The sequence below is a fragment of the Exophiala xenobiotica genome, assembly GCF_000835505.1.
Source record: "Exophiala xenobiotica strain CBS 118157 unplaced genomic scaffold supercont1.6, whole genome shotgun sequence".
In the NCBI taxonomy this organism is placed as follows: Eukaryota; Fungi; Ascomycota; class Eurotiomycetes; order Chaetothyriales; family Herpotrichiellaceae; genus Exophiala; species Exophiala xenobiotica.
The window spans coordinates 2,604,816-2,628,717 of NW_013562489.1; the positions used below are offsets into that span (position 1 = coordinate 2,604,816).

The window sequence follows — 23,902 nt, forward strand, 5'->3', positions numbered from 1 at the left end:
ACCGCGTTTACAAGCGAATAGTTCGCACTATCAGTACGGTGAAGTGAACTGATTGATGTGACGCTATTATGACCATTCCATTTTCTTCCTCGAATACACTCCCAGGTCCGAGAAATGTATACCTTACAGTTTACTTGTCTCTATCTCGTCTTACTCGGATTATCCTTTATGCCATTATATATTTGTCAGGATCCAAGCTCTGAAACATCAAACACCAAATACGCTAACCTCAATGCTAACCTAAGCTCCCGGTTTTCAAGGTTTGCTGAGCTGCTCCTTGCGGTAGAACTTGAAATAACCAAAGCATATGCTCAAGTTCAGGACGAGTCCAATCCAGAACCATGGCTGCCAGATATTCGAGACAGTACCGCTGATATCGGGGCTGATAGGACCAGGGCCAATCTTATTGGGTGCGCAAGCTCTCGCAGCAATCGTCGCAACGGACCCAAGAACTTGTGCACTGATCAACGTGAAAGCCACATGGACACGTGTAAGCGTGGCCAGCAGAATCATGCCAAAACCAACACCCTGGATTGCATCGAGCGTACCCAGCCATAGCCAGAGAGCACGGGAAACCAGTGCAGACGCCGTGTAGCCACCTGCCCATGGCAAATAGAGACCGATGTTGCTGGTACCCCACCAAATCTGAGCCCAGCGCGGCGCACCAAGCCCAATTGCAAAGAGTGGGAGGATCCAGCTATGTGACTTTGACAGCACAGCAAAGAGCCACAAGAAGACTGCCCAAATCACAATAAAGAACAAAATAACGAGAAGCACGACCTGCCACGTCTTTGTGTGCGAGCTGCTCCATAAGAACGACCAATTGCGGCCGTATGGTGCGGAAAGGAAGAAGTTCTGAATGACTACCGTGACGAAGAACCACAGTACGATCTTGCGGCGGAGGAGGCTTTTGTAGAAACTGGGCATCTTGCCAGGTGCTTGGCGGTAGTAGTTGGGCAGTCCGAACCACATCAACAAGCCGATAGCCCATAGAAGCATGGCTATGGGAAGAGTGATGGCCGTGATTTTCCAGGTCGAGGAGACCGGATCGGAACTCTTCGTGATATCATCGGCAGTACGTCTGTTGAGATAGGAACCCCAGTACCATAGTGCAACAACGTAGATCTGCTGAGTGCCTTGGATCACACAGGCGCGGAAGACCCAGGCTTTGACTTGGGCGCCGCCCTCGTCGCCAAAGTTCAGCGCGAAGAATATGCTGCCAGAGGATGATGCCGCGGCGTACATGCCAGTACCGACGTTTTGTACCCATCCACGTCCGCTCGCGGTGGACGCGTAGTGAGCGGTGCCGATCAAGATGAATGCGAGGCCGTAGAAGAAGAAAGGCAACGATAGGCACAATAGTGAGCTAAAGCGGCGGAACAGAATCCACCAGCAGATTGACGTGACCAAGTAGACACTCGCAATGCTGTACAGCTTCTCTGCTGTCTGGCCGACTTCGCCCGTCAACAGGGTAATCTGGTAAGAATTGGCCGCGATGATCTGCCCGAAGCCCATGAAAAACGCATAGACAGGCCAGTCACCAACACGGAGTTGCATCCAGTTCCTCACACCAGTAGGTGGCTTGTAGTCCCTCCCGAGCAAGAACTCGTCGTTGAGGCTGTTCGAATCACGTTCTCCAGAGTCATGGTCACTATTGCTCTCGTAGCTGGAAGTTGGTCGAGACTCCTGTGGGGCATGAAAGCTCGAATGGGAAGAATGGATGTTGTATCTCCCCAGTTTGACGTTGCGGAAAGTGTCGAACCATTGCTTTTCCGATTTGACCAGAAACTCCTCGATGCAGGCCGAGGTCTCAGAATTGCGGCCGTCAAGTCCATCAAGCTTCTTCCCGAAGGCTCGTGCAAATTCACCATTGCTATCAGTGAAGAAGGGGTCGACTTTCTGCAGCTTGAAGTCTGTCTTTTCGCCCACAATTGAATTCACTGATAGCATTGAAGGACTCGCTGATATTCGACTGTGCGACTCTGCCCGCACCAGTGGCGGCGGGATGAGCAGGCCTGAGTTTGGGCTCTGTGGAGAGGTAAGCGGAGGACTATCATTGGGTAATGATGGTCGTTTTGGTGTGTTGGTCATCTCCAGTCCAGGACTTCTAGGTGAGCGGAATGCTGCGGAAACAGGTGACGAGGACGGAATTCCATCATTGGAAGGGACGCGTTCGTACCGCCCTAGAGTCTGTGTAGGCATTGTAACACCCTCGTCACTGTCGTACTCATCGTCGTCAGAGTCATCCTCATCTCCTGGACCGTCATTGTAGTTCTGAGTGACCGCGGTGCCAAGCCCAGTATCGTCACCTTCCACATCAGGTACCGACGGGAGGACCGCTGGCGCATGTGGCTCCTCACCATCAAAGGCATCCCGCGCATCAACGTGGCCTGGACCGCGATGTGACCCCAGAGAAGCTGAGCGTGACAAACCAGAGCCAGGTCGCACCGTGGTATCCTGGCTTGGCTCACGACTGTGTGCGTGACTCCAAAACCGGGAAGTAAGTGCGTGCAAGCCTGCATAACTTGGTGCCCGTGAATACGCTGGAGTGGTAGCCCCTGAGCCTCCAGGAGTAGGCAAGCCTGAATGTGGCCAGATCATCTCATCCGCCACAGAATGACGTTTCGTTGCTTCGACTTTGTCGTGTATGCGAATAGCAGTGGATTGCAAAATCTCCAGGTCCTCACACCACTGCGCCACAGGGAATCGCTGCTTGGCCGATCGGGCTCTCATGAGAGCGCGGACCTCGGTTTTCGAGCTCAAGGCTTCGTCAATTGCTTGCTTGAATTGACGAAGCAAATGTGACGTCGTTGTCGATTCAACTGTGTACCACCAGCCAGGCTAGAGCTTGTATCAGTACAGCGAGCTGAGAAAGGGTGGGCACATCTACATATGGCATGCTCCAAGGAGGCCAAGGAGACAAAGGAGACGCAGAAACTTACCATTTGACCAAGCCCGCCAACCCGAGCACCGACACCTAGAGCTCCCTTACGACCAAACTCGACAGCAACCAAACCGAAGGGTTCGTCTCGAGAGGGTATCAACGCAAACTCTGCCCCGGAGAAAATGAAAGGAGGAAGCGCCGTAAAGACAGGCTTAGAGAATACTCTGCCGGGATACAGCTTCATCATCCGATCGAGTTTGAGAGCTGCAAATTTTCCGTACAAGTCGATAACCGGCCCAATTGTTACAAGCTGAACGTTGGGATTGGATTCCAGAATTGAGGGAAAGACATCGGCGATTAAATCAATCCCTTTTTGCATTGACCAGCGGCCAACAAAGACGAACAATTCGGCCCTTGGGTTCTGCTCAAGACCCGCCCATTCTTGAGCTTGACGTTTCAATTCAGGACGTCCAGCCTCAAATTCGGGGTCAATACGGATTTCTGATTCCTTGGGGAGCTTCTTGTCCCATTCACCAGTATCGGAGGGATCGGGATTGGGCAGTTGGCCAACCTTCTTCAGACCCCAGAAGATGGGATAGCGAGCATATGATCTCTTGCCATATTTCTTTGATACACCAACTGCACCAAAGCCTTGCTGGTGTAGCCTCAAGTAGGAGGCCCCAGCATGTAATAGGTTGAAGACTTCGCCAAACTGGACGTAGCGTTGAACAAGCTCGGTCGAGAGGTTGAATACTGAACACACTTCATCACGTTCATGCTTCGTCCGCATTGGCCACAGTCCTTGAAACTCAGCATTATGCAGAGATAAACAGGCTGGGATGGTCCGTGGAAGTATATAGAGAGGCGCGACTGAGCCGTGATAGTCGTTGATGTGGTAGAGATCCACTGGGAAGCGGTTAATAGCCTGAGCAATGCATTGATTCCACGCTGAGTAGTAGATCGCGGAGGAGAGGTCATCCATTCTAGGAGGGTATGGTTCGGACTTTGTCTGCTGTCGGAAGACGGGAGCATCCAGAAGGACGTAGGTTATATTCCGGAGGACGTGGTATTGAACTTGGACCTCGTACGGTTTACCGAGAACAGTCACCGTCATTGGGGCAGCCCTTTCATCCTCGGGATACTGCGAAGCGTCAGATAAAAGTAGGCGGCTCAGTGAGGAGAATACATACATCCACCCCGCCAACACAAGGCACTATCCAAATCAGGTCTTGATATCCTAGATTTTTACCCATTAACTGAGACATCACGCCGAGACCGCCGATCTTGATCTTTATCGCCCAGTCTTCAATGTCGTATTCCATTGTCGCGATCAGGACAGTTCGACGACGTTGTTGATCAATGACGGTATCGGACTGCTGCAGGAATTTCGGTTTGCGGTTGAACTTGGCTAGGAAGCCTGGGGAGTCTTCCTCGTCCTTGAGTTTCTTGAACTGTTTCTTGAGTGCTGCAGGCATCATCCCAGCTTTCTCTGAAATGCCAATCTCGTTGAATTTGACCTGGTAGAAGCTTTGCATGAAAGACCAAACTCCGAAAGCTGCCGTGATGATGGGGACGACGCACAGGAGTACAAAAACGATAATCTGACTCCACATGTTGCCTGAAGGCACCAAATCAAAGCGGAGGGTCCCGTCATTGATAACAACACGCCAGCCAAGATGTGGTTTGGGAGGAGGTTGAGTAATATTCAGGACAATCGAGGATAACGAAGATGGAGGCAGACGATCGAGTATCGAGTCTCCATCTGCGTCTCCCATGACCACTGTCTGATCCGGCTTGCCGTCTGGATTGATGCCCCACACATTGATCTGCGCGAGCGCACCAGAGAGACTCCATTCAGTCATGAAATGGTGCTCCCAGGTGTTGTTGTTTGACAATTTCATCTCATTTTCCAATCCAGCGTCGTAACCATACTGATTATATGGGCCGTTCAGAAATAGGTGCGGGAACCGTCTGGGAGTGTGGTAATCCAAATCACCTTGCTGAACGTGGTCACTGCTCCCAGCTAGACGGCTGAAATACTCGACTCTCACGTGAGTGCCTTTCCAGGACTGCAGGTCAGTCCCAGACCATGACTGCTCCTCGATCTTCGTTTTCCCACCGTCGTAGGGCATCCAGGAAGAGAAAGTTGAGCCCCAATTCGTAGAGTAACGCCACTTATCAGCTCCGGCAGCCGAATGAGACAGCATCAAGGGCCCGTCCTCGCTTTTGCTGAGAAGACTAGATGAATAGTTCGCCATTGTGGTGAAAATCAGAGGGTTATCAGTCCGACCAATCCTGAACAAGAATCGATCAACGGCATTCGTACTTTCTCCCACCTCAGATGATGCATTCCGAACTGACACTGCATGGATGCCATTTGCAACGTTGTTGAGTGTTGCCGACCATGACCATGTCGATGATATAGCCCCGACATAAGGAGGCGTGTCCGGGTTATTCATTACGCCACAGATGATGCTGTCTCTGTCGAGCGTGGGTGTCACATTTGATTCGGTAGTGGAGTTGAACATGAGGCTGTTTGTGACACTGTCACACTCCATCTCCACCGAGAATTGGAGTCCGATGTCAACCGATTGGGTGTCATTGTCTCCAACAGTGGACTGAAGTCGGGCGTCATGTCCCGGACTGAACTTCGTGACCATAGGCTTGGGGCCAACCCAGCTATCAATGGGGACGTAGGCGCGGAAGTCGTAAGCTGCCATTTCCAGACTGCTCAAGCAGCCGTTGGGGTTCGTTGAACCGTTTATTCCAAGCTTATGAACGCTGTCATTCAGAGTGTGCTCATCGTAGGGATAAAAGAGATTCTTAACGGTGGTGCCTGCATCATACGGGGCAATCAGACTTGTAGTGTTGAGGGCGGTGTTGTTGTCGCTGCAATCAAAAGTATACGTGGTCGTGGCGTTGGCGTTCGAGTACAGCAGCCAGATCGAGAGATCACCGGCGCCAGTGCCACTCAGATCTTGCACACCTGGGAATCCCGACCGCATGACGGACCACATCCCAGTCTCAGTAGTCACTTTCCCGGAACCAGGATATTGCACCTGCTCGGTCTGATTGGATAGTTGTTGCAAGAAAAATCCATCTTGAAGCACCGGAAATTGTTCGCGTAGTTGGTTCATATGGTGTATGATGCTTCGAACAGGATGAGAGGGATCTCTATGGTCATAGCTGACTGTTACATCTTGACAACCATGGCGCGAAGCATTGAGGGGCATATTGAAGTATTGAGTTGAGTCGAGATGGTAACACCCATGCGTCTGCCACGCCGTCGCAGCAGACATCGCTGAAAATAGTCAGAAAGTTGTTCCGGGTGAAGGCATGAGTAAACCATATGGTTCGTGCTAGAATGGTACAATCTTGTGAGAACGGGACTTACCTTGTCGACCGAATATGTAATTGGAGGCGGTATTGTCCAAGACATAGAAAGCTTGTTCCTCACCCCACAAGAGCAACGGCGCCCCAGGCAACTCGATCGTAGTGATGAAGTGACCCAGCAATTGCCGGTGGACGCCATCAGTAATGGCAGGCCACCGGAAGACATCTTGGTTAGTTACACCATACATATGTCTCGGGTCAAAGACACCTGTATTGGGGTTCACAAAGTCGTTGGTGAGCAGAAAGTCGTTCCACATGTCAACCCAATTAGGGGGCGCGTCATAGCCAGCCTCAAGGTTTCCATCCATGCCGAGAAACCGCGTCAATGTACGGTATACCGTATAGTGGAAAGCAGCAGCGTCAAGGGCACCATGCTCAGGAGCTCTGAGAAAATACTGCTCTGCTGAGTTGTTGGTCATTGTCAGAGCTTCCGTCAGATTTTCCGGAAGCATATCGGGCTGTCTTCCGCGGCCAAGGTATAGTGATCCAAAGACATTCCCACCAGTGATTTCGCCCGGAGTAAAGAAATTTTCTTTGCCATACCTTCGGGCGCAAGTGCGCATAGCTTCGTTCATGAAACCCATAGCGTCAATGGTGCTCTGGGTAGCTTTGTCGTACCGGTACCCGTCAATGTCCAGGGATGCGATGAGCATGCAGTAGAAGTTTTCCAACTTATGGCGGACGGGTTCGTGCCATTCCCGCAGGCGGTCTTGAACGGAGGCGAATTTCGATAGTTGACGTCTCCAGTCCGGGAAGACCCCGAAGGCTTCGGTATCACCGTATTGGTCGAAGTCACTGTCGTAGCACCCTTGGAGGTTGTTGGTGACATCCTCGTCTACAGGGTATCCGGTCTCCAACCAGAATTTCGGGTAATTGCAAGTCTTGTTGTAATTGTTCCCGAAGCTGAAATCGTGGTAATGACGGTCTGATTTCCACTGGACCTCATGTTCAGCGAGAGTGAACGGCGTTGTGGTGTTGAGGTAGCCGTCAAATCCAACCAAATCACCCAACGTGGCGAATGTATTGTCTATGATGACGTACATGTGTCGAATATGTATCTCTTGTATTGCGGTCCGCCACATCTCAATATCGCCGAAGTGTTGGTCGAGAATGGACAGGTCGAGGGGCGAATACTGATCGTAGCCCCATGGACTATTAATGAACGGCGAGCCTGCTATGTAGATGCCCTGCAAATATCAGCCCAGTTCTCACAACACCCTGAACATCATCACATACCTTGATTCCCATACCCTGCAAATAGTCCAGCGTGTCGACCAAGCCCTGCAGATCGCCTCCATGGCGCATTTGATTTGAGTTCGGGTCATGTTCGTAGGCCGTACCGTTGATCTGCAGACCGTCAGAAAGCCCGCGATAGATAAGGACAAAGCGCAAGTTTTGTGCTTGAACGAGACAGCTTATCCGAAGAGAGGATAGTTACATTATCGTTGGAGGGGTCACCATTGACAAATCTGTCTAGGAAGAGAGTGTAGAAAGGGAACCTCCAGTTACTCGGCGATGGCGTATAGGTATGCCCGGACCACTCTCCCCAGTAGTCCAAAGGGTCGACAGCTGTTTGATTCTGATTGAGATTCCATTGGGAATACGCAGGATCGTATTTGTATGCAGAACAAGTCGTAGAAAAGAGAAAGGCGCCCAGAATCCAAGCAATAGACATCGTCGTGCTAAGAAAATAAAAACGAAGGACTTGAAGGAAGCGAGTGAGATAGTGAAAGCGAACGTACGCAACGTTGAGGGTGCTTCAGGATGAAAAAGATACAGAACACAAATGACTAGGAGAAGTGGTAAGGTAGAGAAGCATTTAAAAAGCAAAGAGCACGGGATTCTGTTGCAGTCACCGCAGTCTGGGGGAGAGCGAGACTCCCTACCTGCTGGTATCCCAGACTGGACTCCAGCTGAGAACCCACGGTATGTGATGAGATCGTTAGCCGCGTTGGGTGGAGGCTATGGCTTCAAGCCTCAAAGCTGGTGTAGACTCAGCGTGGGCGCATTGCTCATCACACCATCCCGCCGGTGGAGGGATATATGAGACAAGATAAGCCATGCGCTGCCACTTCGCTCCCACTCACTGAGAGGATTATGCATGGTGGCAAGGCCTAGCTGCAGGGATGTGCCACACTCGGGAGCAGTGGTGTTAGTAGAGGCTCGTATCAAGGCGCCAGGAATCTATCCTCCCGAGGAGCGGCCAGTTGATAGGAGAACCCTTATGCGCAGGAAACGCCATGGCCCGCAGCAGATATTATTCTCCTAGTTCGAGAACCGTTGACAAACAAGGCTTCGAGTCGGAGAATGGACAGACGTGCAAAAAGGCGCAGCCGGAGAAATTGTGCAATGACGTGGCAACATCGATTCAGTATACCACCGTGGTCATCCTCCATGGACCGCCAGCCAGAGATTCGTCGGGCATGTATCCAGTGGGAGCCATAAGGCTGACAAAATGCGAGCATGGCACTTTTGTCCGGCCCGGGCAAGCCCTACGGGCGGTTTGCTAGACACAGCCTGGTGGGCGGCGATAAAGAGGATTACCAGGGTTCAGGGAAACATGAACCGTAGCATATTAACCAAACGCTTGCAGGGGTAGTACCTTGAAGAGCTGAAAGTTGCATGCTAAAAGGGGGACCCGGCAAAAGTCGTAAACGTGGTCTTGAAGGATCCTCGTCACCCGATCGTCATCGCTAGCGAGGGATTCCCACTGGCGATACTGACACCAGTTTACTTCGAGAAGACGCTTTTCTAGCCACTCGCCCGATCAGATACATATGGACTGCTATGCTGGGAATACGACCTTCTGGGTGTGCTTACCAAAAGATCTCGCCCGTCTCACAGGAGGAAAATGTTCTGCACTGCGAATGGCATGTTCGATTAGCGAACACCTTTACGAGATCGAGTATCTGAAGGCCCGAGGTTGGCGAGTGGTGACACGGGTTTTCGACATGGGTGGTTACAGAACCGTTGGCTGGGGTCAAGTGTTGAGCAAGATAAGCACGAAGGCAACAGGAAATCTCTGCCCAGGGATGATGCGGTCAGGCTCCTCCCGGATGTCTTGTGTTCCTGCAGCACAGAGGGACCGGAGCAGGAACATGCAGGATGATCCACGAATGGATGCGAAAAGATTGGACCAACTCAAACAAATGATGAGTGGAAGAACATGTCTTTGCTGGGAAGCACCATCATGCATGTGTGAGGACGAAACAGGGATGTCTGTTGGCTGTGAAAGACGTTTGAACAAAGGTGCCGGAAGCCAAGGATTTAGCCGAGAACCTTTTCCTTGTTGGGAATCGGCGAGTCTCGCTGGGCGCCTGCATACGTGACTTTTCGAGCCCACCAGAGCCTGATCCCAGTAGGTGGCACCCAGGGCGAGGGCGGGTGGCAGGGCACCGGGAAGAGAAACGCAGAAAGATCCCAGAGAATATCCCATCACGCCTGGGAATTGCCTTCAGCCACATACGCCAAAATGTCCTATTTCCGACAATGCTGTTGCCCTCAATCCCTGCTCATACGAGAAAATATTGATTTCAGATAACAGACGACAAGCCAGCCTGAGATCGACCACCATGTTCCCACAATAAACGCCTCCCACCCAACACTCCGTTCTTGACAGGCGCTTCCTTCCGTTATGTGACTTTGACACAAACCATTGTTTGAATACCCACAGTACCCGCACACCTGCGTTGATACTGCTACGCTGACGAATGATCACTATAAAAGCATTTCCGCATCAACGACTGGGACGCGGAGGCTGATTTGTGGCGAGCACAGCATCGAAGAACATCTTGGTCCCCATAACTCAGCGCTTTTTTTCGCTCGGGATGAATTTGCGGCTGGGCACATCCGACCGGTTGATAATTATTGGGCGGTCGGAATCCCATGTACAAAGACTCAGCCGTCCTCCGAGTACAATTGTCGTGAGACACGGGCACAAAGTTTACTCACACTATCGCTATGGCGGCATGATGGCGGCCTATCAAGTGACATTTTTCTCAGTTGGTGGATGGCAGATGGCTTTTGGCATGTGCTTGTTTCTTCACTAACCTGGAAACCTGCCATGTGCGTAAAAGGCCCACTCTAGGTCGTGTGCAGTCAGGCTGTGGCGCATTTTCTCCGGGAGGATTGTAGCAAGCCCACAAGGTCTTTGACGTCTGCCGCTTGTATGTTTGGAGCATCATACATCTGATGCTCGTCGATCCAGAGCCAAGTGACAGAGACCTCGATCATGAGAAGGCTGATGTTCTTGGACGCCGCACCGCACCAAGCCATTGATTCGAGCATGGCTGTTCCTCATCAATGGCCGCAAGTTGAAGACCCTGAAGTGTGTGGAAATTGTAGTCCAGACTCAGCGCCATTTGCTTGGCTGCGGCTCATTGCTTCCCTGTGGCTGTCCCAACCGACCATTTGTAAGCTTGATTGAGGAACACATTGGCATTTAGGGAAGGGCTGATACTTAACAAGGATTTCCTCCTTCTCATTAGATGCGCGCACTCATCACTGATGAAGCGAAGGAGCGTTGGCATCACGGTATCTGACTCAGGATTCGAATCCTTTTCACTTGGCTTGATAACCGGATCGGAAGTTTCATTGTGTGCCTGGGTAAGAAAATTTCCAGTCGTTGATATCCCGTGTGTCTCAGTGCCGCAGGGAGGCCCAAACCTTCAAGCGGGCAGCTCGCTATCCTTGGACTTGGCGAAGCACCCATTCCGTTCAGCTCAGCTGCTGTCTAAGCACGCCATGAGATAGATTTCTTGGCCGCCTCGGTCATACAGGACTCGCCAGATTTCGATGAATGGCTGAACAGTCCCTAGTTCTAGCAAAGAGCCGGGGCATCTGCTAATGGTCAGCCTCGGCCAGCCGTATCAATTCTTGACTATTGTGCGAATGAGGCATTAGTAAGGGTTCTGCGTAGATAGCGAAGAGGTTTGCGATAATCATCCTCCTCCTGCCTAGCAGGAGCTTTGTAAGCCGCGAGGCTACGCAATCACGTGATGAAGCCTTATCCAGCCTTGGCATTTTGCCGCTTTGTTGTTCCCTGTCTGCGAACATGGAGGCTCAACTTCTGCGACGACACAGCAAGCTTCTTTCGTTGACCTTGGGGCTCAGGTTTATCGTCAGTCTAGTGTTCTACCCACCAGCTCGTACCCATACCTCCTGACCCTCTACCTCCCATTTCGATCTCACAGCGCCTGGAAGAACCACCGCAAAGATGCCTCGAGCCGAAGTTGGGTCGACCAAGTACATCGCCAACCAGATGAAGTCCAAAGGGCTTCAACGGTTGCGATGGTACTGTCAGGCCTGCCAACGTCAAATGCGAGATGAGAACGGCTTTAAGTGTCACGTCGCCTCGGAATCGCATGTGCGTCAGATGCAACTTATTGGGGAGGATCCAAAGAAGGCCATCAACGATTACTCGAGACAATTTCTCAGGGATTTCGTACAGCTCTTGCGAACGGGTCATGGAGAGAAAAAGGTTAACGTGAACCATTTCTATCAAGAATACATCTCGAACAAAAGCCACGTCCACATGAATGCAACGAAGTGGCCTAGTTTGACGGAATTCGCAAAATATTTGGGCAGGGAAGGCATTTGCAGAGTAGACGAGGATGAGAAGAACGAAGATCGTGGCGGTGCAAGTGCATTGACGATCAGTTGGATCGACAACAGCCCGGAAGCGCTTCGGCGGCAGGACGCTCTGCGGAAAAAAGAACGACAGGATCGTGGCGATGAGGAGCGGGAACAGAAGATGATACAGGAGCAGATCCGGAAAGCGAAGCGTGAAGGAAGAGGCGCTACTGCAGAAGAGGAAGAAGATTCTGAGGATCTCGAGGGCACGGAAGGCGAGGGATTTAAACGCAAAGACGGCGAGAAGATTGTCCTCAGTTTTGGTGCAAAGAAAGCCTCACCAGAAGCGACCCAACCACCAACACCTCCGTTACCAGATAAAGATGAGACATCCTCCGACAAAGGCAAAGCAACATCGTCCGCGTCAACGTCTGAGTCCACTCCTGCCGACCTGACCACTGCAGCCTCTTCAGATCCTGCCGACGGTGGTACCAAGATACCAGAGAAGAAGCAGCCGTTTTCAATGTCAATCGGTGCTTCGACGGCCAAGCCCAAAAATGTCTTTGCAGCAGCGTCTAAGAAGAAACCTTTGGTGGGAGCGAACAAAACTGCAGGCCTGACTCCTTCTCGACCTATGAGTGAAGCCGAAAGGATCATGAAAGAAGAGATCGAGCGTAAGCGACAACGCGAAGCGCATAGCTTGAGACCAGGCCAGAATTCGTTCAAAAAGCAGCGCATTTCATAATATGCACACTATCGCCAACAAGGGATGCGATACTTCGAAATGGGAATCAAGCCCATAATCGCCAAGGAGTCTATGAACGACGTAGAGGATGGTGTCAATCAAGGACTACAAAAAGTGGTACAAAAAACTACAAAACTTTTTCCACCCTACCAGGTATTCGAACATCTGAACTTTTTTAGAGTCCGCAGAGTTATGGTTCGTCTGGGTTACGGTTAACGGGTGGGAAGTTGAAACTCTGGCCTCTCTTCTCATGGTTCTTGATCCTCGAGAAGGCTTGGTTTTTTTGGTTTTGATAGTTTGAGCTATTGACACCTTCATCGAGCATCCACATTGATTGTTGCGGTGCTACTCTGATTGTCGAGGATAATTCGAGGAGTTTGGTATATCAACATTGGGATTTTTATGGGTCTGGGGTGTCGGCATGAAAGGCGGGCAAAAGGCGAGCGTGAAGTGAATGCATGTATGCATCTTCATCGTGTGATTAGCCTGGTCGCGTGCTGGCAAAGGCGGGAACGAATGAATACCATGGTTTGAGATTAGCAAGAGCGTTATTCAAGGGTTTACAACTGCAGTAGGGCAGCCAATTTTGATACATCATACGGCGGCAGCGCGTGCGTGAGCTGTGCCACAATCTCATTCAAAGCATTCTGCATACCTTTCTCCATCCGCTCGCTCACCTCTCAATGTCACTACGGTGAGAAGTTACCATGCGTACTCGGTCCCAGTCTCCGTACGTAGGTTCATAGGTAGTCAGTAGTCGCATTGTACACAAGGCTGTGACGCTGACGAGGCTGTGGCTCTCGTAAATTGATTGGCCAACAAACATCAACGACCGACAATCTTCGATATTCTGACCTCGACCCTCGACCTTGAGGACTACTGTCCTTTTAGAGGCGAGATGTTGTCCTCTTGTTAGTATCACACACTAGATCCTTCTATGATCGCAATTACACGACCGAAATACCTGCGAAGTAAGCGCCCACAACTCCATCGCTTTTCGCGCGACATGAAATAGCATCATGAGATTTCCTTGGCTTGTACTCCGTATATTTGCATCGAAGCATTTGCAGAGACAGTGACAACAACACTTTTGCTTCTCAAACACCTCATAGCTCCTCTCTACTATATCAGGAGCAAGTGCCTGGAGCATGGCACCTTCACACCAACGACCGCCCTTGTCAAGAAAGGGCCTATCCTCAAAATCCAACCCGAAATCTCTCAAATCCGGCCGTCCACCACTCCTGTCTTCCCTGTCCACGAGGGCCGCCGCCCCAGCTTCTTCCAACGCTTCCTCATCTCTGTCGTCCAAACACACACGCACCCTGATCCGCAGCCACCACACCCTACAAAAGCGACTAGCTCGTGCCCGTGCCGAGCATGACACCCAACTCATCAAGGATCTCGAATCCCAGCTCTCCGCATCAGGCGGTCTCGCAACGTATCAACTCGCGAGTACGATCGGCCAGAGCGCCGAGCGTGGCGGCGACTCGAGCCGGGTCCTGGTTAGATGGCTAGGGCCTGAACTGTCTTTCCGGAAATCAAAGTCAAACTCAGCCTTCAGCCCAAAACCAAAACCACAACCACTGAGGATCCTCGAAATCGGCGCCCTCAGCACGACGAATGCGCTCAACATCCCCGGTGCGACCGTGGTTCGACGTATCGATCTGCGCTCCTCCGCTCCTGGCATCGAAGAGGCCGACTTCATGACGTTCCCACTGCCGAACTCGCCGGATGGTAAGGGCGAATGGCAAAGCGAACGAGGCTACGATGTCCTCAGTCTCAGCCTCGTGTTGAATTATGTCCCCGACGCAAGAGGGCGAGGCGACATGTTACGCCGGACGACTTTGTTCTTCTCTGATTCTGATTCTAATTCTGATTCGTCCCGCGCAGGCGCCCGCGAGCGTATGGCGGACCAGCACGCCTCTACTACTACCACTGTCAATGTCAAGAAGCGGAAGAGAAAGGAGGAGCATGAACAGGAGCACGAGCATGGGACTCCAGACCAGCAGAAGGGCAATAATGACGAGCCGGAGCAGCCGTTCCTGTTGCCGTGCCTTTTCGTCGTCCTACCCGCCCCGACTCTGCATAACTCACGCTATCTCACGCCCGACCATCTCACTCTAATCATGTCCTCCTTGGGGTATATCAACCTCGAGACGAAGACGACGAGCAAACTACACTACAGTCTATGGCGGTACGACAAAGACAAACGGACGCAGTGGATCGAAAACGGTGGGCCGACGACATTTGCGAAGAGGGAGATCAACCCCGGAGGAGGGAGGAACAACTTCTGCATCATTCTCGACGACAGTGTTGTGCCAGACTAGAATGACTTGCGAGAAAACAAAGCAAGGCCTCGTCCCTTGGTACGCCACTTCACGTGGTCCTTTCAGTGATTAGCGGACTTGCATATCGGCCGAAATTATGATCGGGAGAAAGCCGATTCTGTCTGAAAGCTTGACGTGGACTTTGTGATATCACCTCGACGGCATTAGCAGATCCAAACAGAACCATTATATGGCGCGGCTTTGGGTTGACGGTTTGATCTATGCATGACTTCTCATTCACCTGCTCCGTCTGTGCACGCGCCGGGCCATCAGGAGTTGTTGGCGCTCAAATCTATTCATTTCAGGGCAGTCTTGTCTACACGATGCTCGGTGACCATTTGACATTGGAATAGTGCACGATCTACGGAGTACGGATTGATCAAAGGACTTGGTTGTGGTTGAATTTCTTTCGTTTCCTTTCTCACCCTATGGACTCTTCTGCATGCTTTGCTTCGCTCCAGCGAACTGGTACTGCTTGACTAGTTATACGGCCCTGCTCGGCCGTCACCGAATGTATGCTGCATACTTGAAATACAATGTCGAGTCGCTCCGGCCTGGTTTCATACAATGTTGACTGACCCTCCCACCATTTGCCAAAACACCGGGTCAAGTTTTTGCTCATTAAGACGCCTACCCATTACCATATAGAGTCACTCCAGAAACAACCGCAATGATGCTTTGGTTGACCTCCGCTGATCCAAACACGCCATATCCAGTAGCCCGTGGGCTGTTTGAAAAGCGAACGTGGTAGTAAAGCACAAAGAGATGGATCAAATGGATACCGTCTTCATTTCGTCCTCAATCCCATTCACGCCGAGACCCGTGACCTCGGCTTTCTCCTGATCTGGCTTCTCTTCTTTGATTTCAGGTTCGGTGAATACTCTGGCGAGTCTGGTGGCGGGGAATTTGTCCGAATCTGCACTCTTCAGAGAAGATGGAGTTGGTGCATCAACAAGCTTCTCTGGCTTCCTCGGAAGGTTGGAGATCTTCAGATCAAGCGGCGTTGGACCTTCCACCAGTTTCTCCCGCTTCTTGCCCTCGCTTAAGCTGTCGGCGGATTCAGCAAAATCTCTAACGACATCTCCGCCTGGCCGTACAGGCTGTGGTTGGGCGATCTCTTCCTGCACACGGGCCAAAGGACTGCCTACAGCATGTCGGGGGCTGCCTTGAGGACCTCTCGAGAATCTCTGTGGCGATCGGCCTCGGTCTTCGCCTCCAATGACTGGGCTGCTGTAGGGTGATTGCCGCCCGTTCTGTGCGACACTGCTCGTGTTCAAACTGGCAGGTTGAGGCCTCCGTTTGGGTCCCCGTCGACCATATCTTTGATCTGCGCGCCAGCGTAGAATGTCCATGTAGGGTGGCTCTACAGCTTCCGTCTTGAACTCCTTCAATTTGAGCTCTCCTGTGTCCTCGTCCACAAATACCTTCTCGGAACCGATGTCGTCAGCTACGGTGGCCAGAAAATGAGCCCAGGAGCGTGCAACGACATATTTGCAATCGTAGTCTCGTCCAAACAGGATAATTTGACCCCATTTCCCCATGGGGCCTGGAGCGAGATCGACTGCAATGTTGTTCCCACCCCAGTCTCTGGCGAGAGGAATCCAGCTTGGGTGTGCATAGGCTTTTTGAATGGCTTTCGGTGGTTGTGACTCTTGTCTGTCCAGCAGCTCTTGTCTCCAGAATCGATTACCATTTTGGGTCTGGCTGGAGGATGAAGAACCATTGCTCAGACCCTTTGAGCTGTATTTGCTTTTAGCACCGCTCAGGTACTCTTCGTTAACGACTTTCCAATTCTTCCACTCTTGGACAATTTCTTCACAATCAAGCAACATGCAGCCAAAAATGATACCGGTAGGTCGGCCGCCTCGCTCCTGGCCGTCGTGGATGCTCAAAGATTCGCGAACATCTTGTGGTAACGTCATATCAAGCTCATGTTCCAACTCATTAACATCATTTTGTGTGCACCCTTCGCCAAGTTGATCCCAGAGTTCCTCGTAGTGGTTCTCGGCCCAGCGGTCAATCTTCTTCCAGGAGTGGGAAACAGGTGGTGGAGGAGGAGCACCGTCAGCAAAATTCTGCATTTGTATCTCGCCAGGGGCTACTGATTCTTCGACCTGAGGTGCTTTGGGCGAGGAGATGGAGCGCATGCCTGGCGAGTATGGTCTTGCAGGAGATCCTGCGAGCTGTGAGGAGGAAATGGAAGGTCGTTTCGAATCATCGTGATAGGTAGCAGGCAGGTCTTGGTGGGAATCAGCAGCGCTGGTAGCGACCGAGGTGAGAGGAGCATGTCGGCTTTGACTAACAGGCACATGTTGTCCTGTTCTGTAGGGAGAGTCGTGGGAAGCATGACGGTCGTTGGAGGTCATGGTATGCCAAAAGGAGCGCCATGCTGAGGCAAAGCTAGGATGGTGTCAGTACGGCGGCAAGGAGACTTTGAAAGTAACATACGAGTTTGCCATGACCGGCGACGCAGTAACAGTAGTTGTTGCCACTTTGACGGGAGTGTAGCGGATTGTTGATGGTTGACTAGAATAACATGTGGGTGGTGTTTGGCTGCAGAGACGAGTTGCGGGTTGCCAAAACAAAGGGTCAACGGATGTGTGGCTTGCAGCCGCAAACAAAGACGAATTCCAGCTGTTGATGGCTTATCGAGAACGGAAGTGGTCGCGAACAAAACGAATGTGGTTGTTGTACACGAGGAGAGGTTGTAGTGTCCGCGAAAGCAGGTTTTCGTCTGGGAAAAGGCGTGGAATGGAGGAGTCCAGGAGAGAGTGGGCTCGGACTGAGATTGATTGACTGGGGGGTGGTGGATTGCGAATTAGCGGTAGGGTTTCGGACAGGAGACAAGGCCTTTTCTCAACCAGTACCTGAGCCTCAGTGACAGTGAGGGTATGAAGGAGGCGAACCTAGAAGTGACGGCGACAGAAGGACAACAGACCAGGAGAGGAAGAGGGAGAGGGAGGACAACAAAGACAACGGGAAGAGGAGGGACGCGCAGTTTGGTGTGTTCTGGCTGCCTTTTTCTGAGGTTACTTGTCCATTGAATGGACATCCGCTGCACCTAAACATGACCTAAACATGCCGCGCAGGAATGCCTACACTAGCCTAGTGACCCTCCAGATAGTGCCCCCAATCCTCCTCCTTGGCACTGGTGATGCGCCTCACCAGCTTGCAAATGACCTCGAGGTTGTCACCTAGGTAGGTAGTAGGCTTCTTCGCACTCGGCTCTGTATACCTCAGGCGCTATAAACGCAACGACCTGCAAAAAGCATTTAAGCGAAGGACAATCTACTTGTGCCTGGTTGCCCTTCTTCTCCTTCTCCTCTGCACTGCATGCACTGCGCCTCATGGATTTGCCTCTTGTGCGGCAATCTTGGCCTCATTCGTGGCGGACACCAGCGAGTATGACGCCTGTAAATCTTTTGCAGCCATTGTCCGATTACCTTTCTTTGAACTTCCCATTTGCCTGCTCGAGCTTCATAGCTAACCATATAGAACTCTGACTACTTCGTACGGAGTACTCCTTCTCAATCGACACGCGTCCGGAACGAGTAACACAGACCACGCGTGAATTTCGTGGCTGTAATCAAGCATCATGGCGTCGCACCCTAAGCCGATAGGCTGGACGTCCACTGTTGAAGATTAGATGGGTCTCCCCTTAAACGGCGCTTCATATCGCACCCAAAGACCTTCTAGAAAAAGGGGTAGCCTATGCGGAGACAGGTACCGCACTCAAGCAACGACCTGTGTGTGGAAAAATGTCTAATTAACGGGCTCTCATACCTGGTATGGAGGATTCGACAAGAGGCGAAATCAAGGACTCTCACCACGTCGATCCAAGAGGTGCACCATCCGCCCTTGTCTCGGGTAGCTATTCGAATCCGTTCATCGTGCCATCATTATCAGGCTTGGTAACGCACATCTGGCGCTAAAGCGCACATGATAGGCGAGCAAATTCTCCTTCCCCTCCGTCATGTGCGACCTGGAAACCAGGTTCAGCAACAGCCCAGGCGAAACTAGTATTGTCGATCTCGTCCCACCTACGACACCACCTTCAAACAAGCAGAACACAACAACACCACAGTGTGCACAGCCCGCAACATCGAACATTCTGGACTGTCGCTCTGACATCGTCTCGGTCCGGCGAGACTCCTATAGTTGTTGTGGCCCAGTGCGGCCCCTCGATCCTTCAAGTCAGTCGGATAAGATCTATATCAGGGTACTCGAACGAGACCAAACAAGTCATCGCCCCAACAGATCATACGGCGCTTGGCGGCAAGTGGCTCATGGACTTCGGTGATCGGCTACAACTGATATACTTGTACTGGGTACTCTGCTAAAGCTTCATCAGCATGAGACCGAACTATCTGTGAAATACCTGAATAGGCAGGCTTTTCCATCGTCATAATTCTTGGAACATTATACTCGTGTCAAGAACATTCACGCCAATTGCGTACCAGCGGGTTTTGCCACGCCCTGCATGCAGGTACACGAGTAATTTCCGTGGTGACATGTATGCAGCCTGCAGGCTGTCAGGATAAGTATAGCTCATGCCCTGCGTTCACTGACCAATCACAACGTACTGCCTTCCTTGTTCCGCCATAATAGGATATCTTGGAAATGTTCCGCGCTCAATGCCCGGAAAGAGATCCCTCAAGAAGGTCACAGCTGTGTGCAACATACACACTATACTGTGATACACGCAAAAGCATACTGTCCTCGGGATGTTTCCATCTACTGGTGAGGCGTTTGAGACGCTGACCTTCCAGAACATCAATCAGGCACTCAGACTGGAGCTTGGAGCTATGACCCACGACTCTTACTTGAGATCGTAGTAGCCGAAGAGACGAGACTTCCAGCCATACAAGGACCAGTCTAAGAACAGTGAAACAGCGAATGAGAATATATGTCAATGAGTATTCTGGTCTGTATGCTAAAAGTTCTATCCCACTGGGGTGCAGCCGGATCAATACTGACATGCAATGCGACTCTGAAACCACCCAAGCAATGCCCATACCATCACTGAACCCTTCACTCATTCGTAGACCGCAGCTAAAAGCTTCGTAAGTCCATGGTGATTTCACCATATCCAAGTGCAATGTATGTCAAGGAAATCGCATATCTAATCAAATCACATATCAAAACTTCCATCAAATCGCTCTCAATCGCCTCGCCACAAGCAAACAAGTCACAACAAAGAAAAAGATCGCACCGACAATACCAAAGAACCAATACAGTCCATCTGTATCCTTCCCTGGGACATTAACGTTCATCCCAAACAGACCCGTCACAAGATTAAGCGGAACCAGTATCGTAGCGACGACGGTGATCTTCGCCAAAGCCTTGTTGGTGCTGTTTCCCTTTAGAATGTTATCAACATTCAGTTGGGCCAGATAGTTCGCATGAGACCTCGACAACATCTTCTCCACATGCCCCAAATTGGACATCATCGTGACCACGTGATCCTGGATATCGCCGAGATACAGGCCGATGTCACCACGAGGCGTCATCTCGTACTGCTCATTGCAACGCTTCGCAAAGCCTTTGATGACATCCGCCTTGCCGCCAAGCAGGCGCATCATGTTCAGCACACGCTTGCGGCACTCGCCAATCTGTCGAAGCAGAGCGAGAAAGTCGTCCTCGCGCGCAATAAACACTTGATCCTCAATGTTCTCAGACTCCTGTTCGGCATCGCGGATGATGGGGGCGAAGCTGTCCACGATGTCGTCGATCATGGCGTAGCAGATGTAGTCCGGCCCCAAACTCAAAAAGTCGCCTAGCTTGGAGATTCGCTTGCGCACGTTGTGGGCGTGAGGGTTCGGATGGTAGGAGAAACTGAGCACGCCGTCGCCGCAAACCACAATGTACACGTGAATAGGGTCCAAGAAATCCTCGTGGCTGCTGTCCATGTTGAACGAGCGGAAACATACGAAGTAGTACTGAGAGAAGAGCTCGACCTTTTCGCGGGCTTCTTGAGTTTCAATGTCTTCTCGGGTCAGGCGATGGATTTTGAATGCCTTTGCGAGCACTTCAAGTTCGGACTTCGTAGGATTAAGGACATCGAGCCACCAGACACCACCATCGGGACCAACCTCAAAGAGATCTCGAAAGGTGGTGCCGTCTGACACTAAGTCACCTAACTTGGTCGCGCTTTTGCCTTGGGTGAGCTCCGATGAGAAGAGGAAGAAGCGGTCGGTTAGCCGCGATGCAGCGTGCTTCTGGGTGGAAAATTTCTCCTCCGAGGATGAGCTTTGATTGGTGCCGTAGTGCACAAGCGGCTTCTCGTAGAAATTGTCGCTGTTGAGGATGGCATTTGGTAGCTCACCCTGAGCTTCGGGTCTGCGAAGGTCCCCAAAAACCCGGCTGTCTTTTGCATCCGGCGGATTGGAGTCGTCTGCGATCTTTCCTTGCGCACTCAAAGCTACAAATTCTTCCAATTCTTCGAAGTCGATCTTGTATGTCTTGCCGGGTTCCTCGTCAGTTGGAAACGTAACATCATCATTGTAGTCACGGTCAGTTCGCGCTGTAAGACCCGCCGGAATACTTATGTTACTCAAAGTCGGTCGTCTAGTGTTTGTACCACCCGAAGCAGTGCGATGACGGATGTTGTCAATGAGGGAGGAAGAAACGCTCTCAGCGGTATTGGCGCGTTGTCGTCGGCGTGGTTCGGCAAACGCCTCGATAGAGTTGGCTGGTGAAGTCGAGCGAGAAGAAGAGCTGTCTCTAGAGCGATCGTGTCTCGGCACAGTCATGCGAGGCCGTCCATCTCGGTTGGTCATTCGTCGAGCACGGCCTGAATTTCGTCTTTGTGGAGGGTCGACTTCTGCGTCGCTCTTGTCGTCGTCGATGATAGCATGTTCAAAATCCCGAGCGATGGGGTTCGTCTCGCGAGCGAGTGTATTGAGCAAGGTGGAATCCACCTCGGACAGGTCCTGCTCATCAATGCCGGTGGGTTTTGGGGTTGGGGTTTGCAGCTCAACGGCAGGAACGGCAAGGGGGCTTTGTGTTGGAGGCATTCCGCGATGACCTCGATGATCATCCAGTTCCGGCGCTGGGGTACTGTAGCGGGTATCCATCTTCTCGTGGGAATGTTGTGATTCTGAGGACGACATATTGCCTCAATCAAGTAATCTTATGTTCTTCTCAGTCGCGAGTGCACCGAAAGCAGTGCACTGATTCTCGTGATTAGGCCAGTTTTGATTAGGACGGCAGTGTCTGATCTGCCAACTGTGGTTCTCGAATTTTGGGCCGAGATCTTTCTTGTTCTATTTCTTTGATGTATATACCCTCCCTGGCCCAGTCTGGGCAGGATGAAACTTGTGCACTTAAGGGCCAGTTATGGTGGGCGTGTGGTGGTTCCGCAGAAGAACATGTATGCAATGCCTGTGCCTAGCAGAGGGCGAATGAAGGAGACGGTGGCAATCTTGAAGCCCGCCAACTTGAAGGCTTGAGAATGAAAATCGCGATCGAACGCCAGGGTGGAAGTGAGGTGCTGAAAGACTGCGTACAGCCTTCCTTGCGCTTGCGATGAGCGAAGACAGAGGATGTCTGAGCCGGTTGACTCGTGAAGTCGACGATCGTCGATCGGAAGGCCGACGGAAGGACTTGTGACACCGATGGATGATGAGCTGGACACAAGAGAACCAGCAAAGACAGCGTATCTTTAGTGAATGTCGAGATGGTACTCAGAAAGAGTGTGCGAAGGTGGAAAGTAGGAAGGATTTGCTGGTTATGTAACAAGACGCTCAGAAAAGTCTTTTGACTGCAGGGTCACCAGTGCCGCAACGGAATAGGCGAAACTGGGCTGCAAAAACACTGACTGGTCGGGACTTTGGCAGGATTTGGCAGAGGTTTTTTTTCGCCCGTGCGTCACCGCAAAAAGGACCACTGAGGACCAGGCCTTAAGGAGCCAATTAAGTGCCCTATTCAGGCTGCTCATCCAGTCACAGGCCTTGAAATACACCTTAGGCAAACATTTCACTGCTTTAGCGGCAGTTAGCCGAGATCTTGTTCAGTGTAGAATCGGTTTCTGGTTCGACCGTCTGCTGATTCCTCCAGGTCCTCTCCATCAATGCTGTTGCTTGTCTGAAAGTGGCGTGTTCCGTCTTCCCGAAACACCTCGAAGTTTTTGATCGCCTTGCCAATAATTCTGTTCGATGTATACTCGTGACCTGGGAACGCAGTCGACGCACTTTAGAATCGACGACTTGCAGATTTTCCTCATATCAGTGGAGTTGAACATACCAGTCGGCCCTGTGCAGTTGACTGGAGTTGCACAGGTTTGCTGGCGAACTCATCCCGGTCCAAAAGTCCTAAAGTTATGACTACATCAATCTGCGCCTGTGTGTGGTGAGGGAATATCTCTGGGAGATACGCACCGTCTATAAAATATTGCAGGCGCATCTTTCGTTCTGGAGCATCTCGCTTGTGCTATTTTGTTGCTTGACATTGCTGGCTTCAGTTGCAGAAAGTGTCATTCTGAGGTCAAGTACACCAACTGAATTAGCCTTCGCTCAGCAAAACGCACAAGACCCTGCGGGGGTTCTGGACTTGCACCCGAGATGTGCACCTTTACTATCTCCAACCTTTGACAGGAATCGCAGGTAAGCAGTCAAAGATCGCGGGTTCTCCAGCTTCCCTCAGGGCTTGATGGAAAAGATAGCCCAATGTCAAGGATCCGAATTGATTGGCAGCTCGACCTGAACGCCGTATCCTAACGCTGGCATCGATTCAACCCCGGGATAAGCCATCGAGTACACTGTGTATCCTCCCAGACGGAGGACGGTGGACGGTGGACGGAGGGTGGCGCCTTTGATGATGTGACAAGCTAGCGTCCCGACGCAGGATGCATTCTCGTCAGGTCTCGCTATAAGCACAATTGTTGACCTCTTTATTAACTTACCTGCAGAAAGGATAGTGAAGTAGTGGTGCGACTCACCGTCCGATCAATCTGTGATCTCGTAAATTAATGTCTAGGGAGTG

The 23,902-nt window shown here is 51.4% G+C and overlaps 5 protein-coding genes across 5 annotated transcripts; 2 read left to right on the forward strand and 3 right to left on the reverse strand.

Annotated features, from left to right (window-relative positions):
- Positions 1 to 62: 62 nt before the first annotated feature.
- Positions 63 to 7,952, reverse strand: PV05_10250 (uncharacterized protein; the record flags this gene model as incomplete). Its single annotated transcript, XM_013456670.1, has 6 exons — positions 63 to 2,841; positions 2,943 to 4,025; positions 4,075 to 6,185; positions 6,279 to 7,464; positions 7,514 to 7,624; positions 7,716 to 7,952. 6 exons carry the CDS (start codon positions 7,950 to 7,952, stop codon positions 256 to 258), a joined length of 7,314 nt encoding a protein of 2,437 aa, XP_013312124.1. The 3' UTR covers positions 63 to 255.
- Positions 7,953 to 11,351: 3,399 nt separating this feature from the next.
- Positions 11,352 to 13,244, forward strand: PV05_10251 (uncharacterized protein). The gene has a single exon (XM_013456671.1). It carries the CDS (start codon positions 11,493 to 11,495, stop codon positions 12,591 to 12,593), a length of 1,101 nt encoding a protein of 366 aa, XP_013312125.1. The 5' UTR covers positions 11,352 to 11,492; the 3' UTR covers positions 12,594 to 13,244.
- Positions 13,245 to 13,461: 217 nt separating this feature from the next.
- On the forward strand, positions 13,462 to 15,440 carry PV05_10252 (uncharacterized protein). The gene has a single exon (XM_013456672.1). The coding sequence runs from the start codon at positions 13,742 to 13,744 to the stop codon at positions 14,918 to 14,920; it is 1,179 nt and encodes a 392-aa protein (XP_013312126.1). The 5' UTR covers positions 13,462 to 13,741; the 3' UTR covers positions 14,921 to 15,440.
- PV05_10253 (uncharacterized protein) lies at positions 15,313 to 18,706 on the reverse strand. The gene is made up of 3 exons (XM_013456673.1): positions 18,602 to 18,706; positions 17,369 to 18,552; positions 15,313 to 17,320 (listed from the first exon to the last, which is right to left on the reverse strand). The coding sequence occupies exons 2-3, from the start codon at positions 17,377 to 17,379 to the stop codon at positions 15,691 to 15,693; spliced, it is 1,641 nt and encodes a 546-aa protein (XP_013312127.1). The 5' UTR covers positions 17,380 to 18,552; positions 18,602 to 18,706; the 3' UTR covers positions 15,313 to 15,690.
- A 1,111-nt stretch (positions 18,707 to 19,817) lies between these two features.
- Positions 19,818 to 22,861, reverse strand: PV05_10254 (uncharacterized protein). Its single transcript, XM_013456674.1, has one exon. It carries the CDS (start codon positions 22,030 to 22,032, stop codon positions 20,071 to 20,073), a length of 1,962 nt encoding a protein of 653 aa, XP_013312128.1. The 5' UTR covers positions 22,033 to 22,861; the 3' UTR covers positions 19,818 to 20,070.
- Positions 22,862 to 23,902: the final 1,041 nt, after the last annotated feature.

Coding starts and splice junctions, on each gene's coding strand:
- PV05_10254 (XM_013456674.1), bottom strand. CDS start 22,032: ATGTCGTCCTCAGAATCACAACATTCCCACGAGAAGATGGATACCCGC.
- PV05_10252 (XM_013456672.1), top strand. CDS start 13,742: ATGGCACCTTCACACCAACGACCGCCCTTGTCAAGAAAGGGCCTATCC.
- PV05_10251 (XM_013456671.1), top strand. CDS start 11,493: ATGCCTCGAGCCGAAGTTGGGTCGACCAAGTACATCGCCAACCAGATG.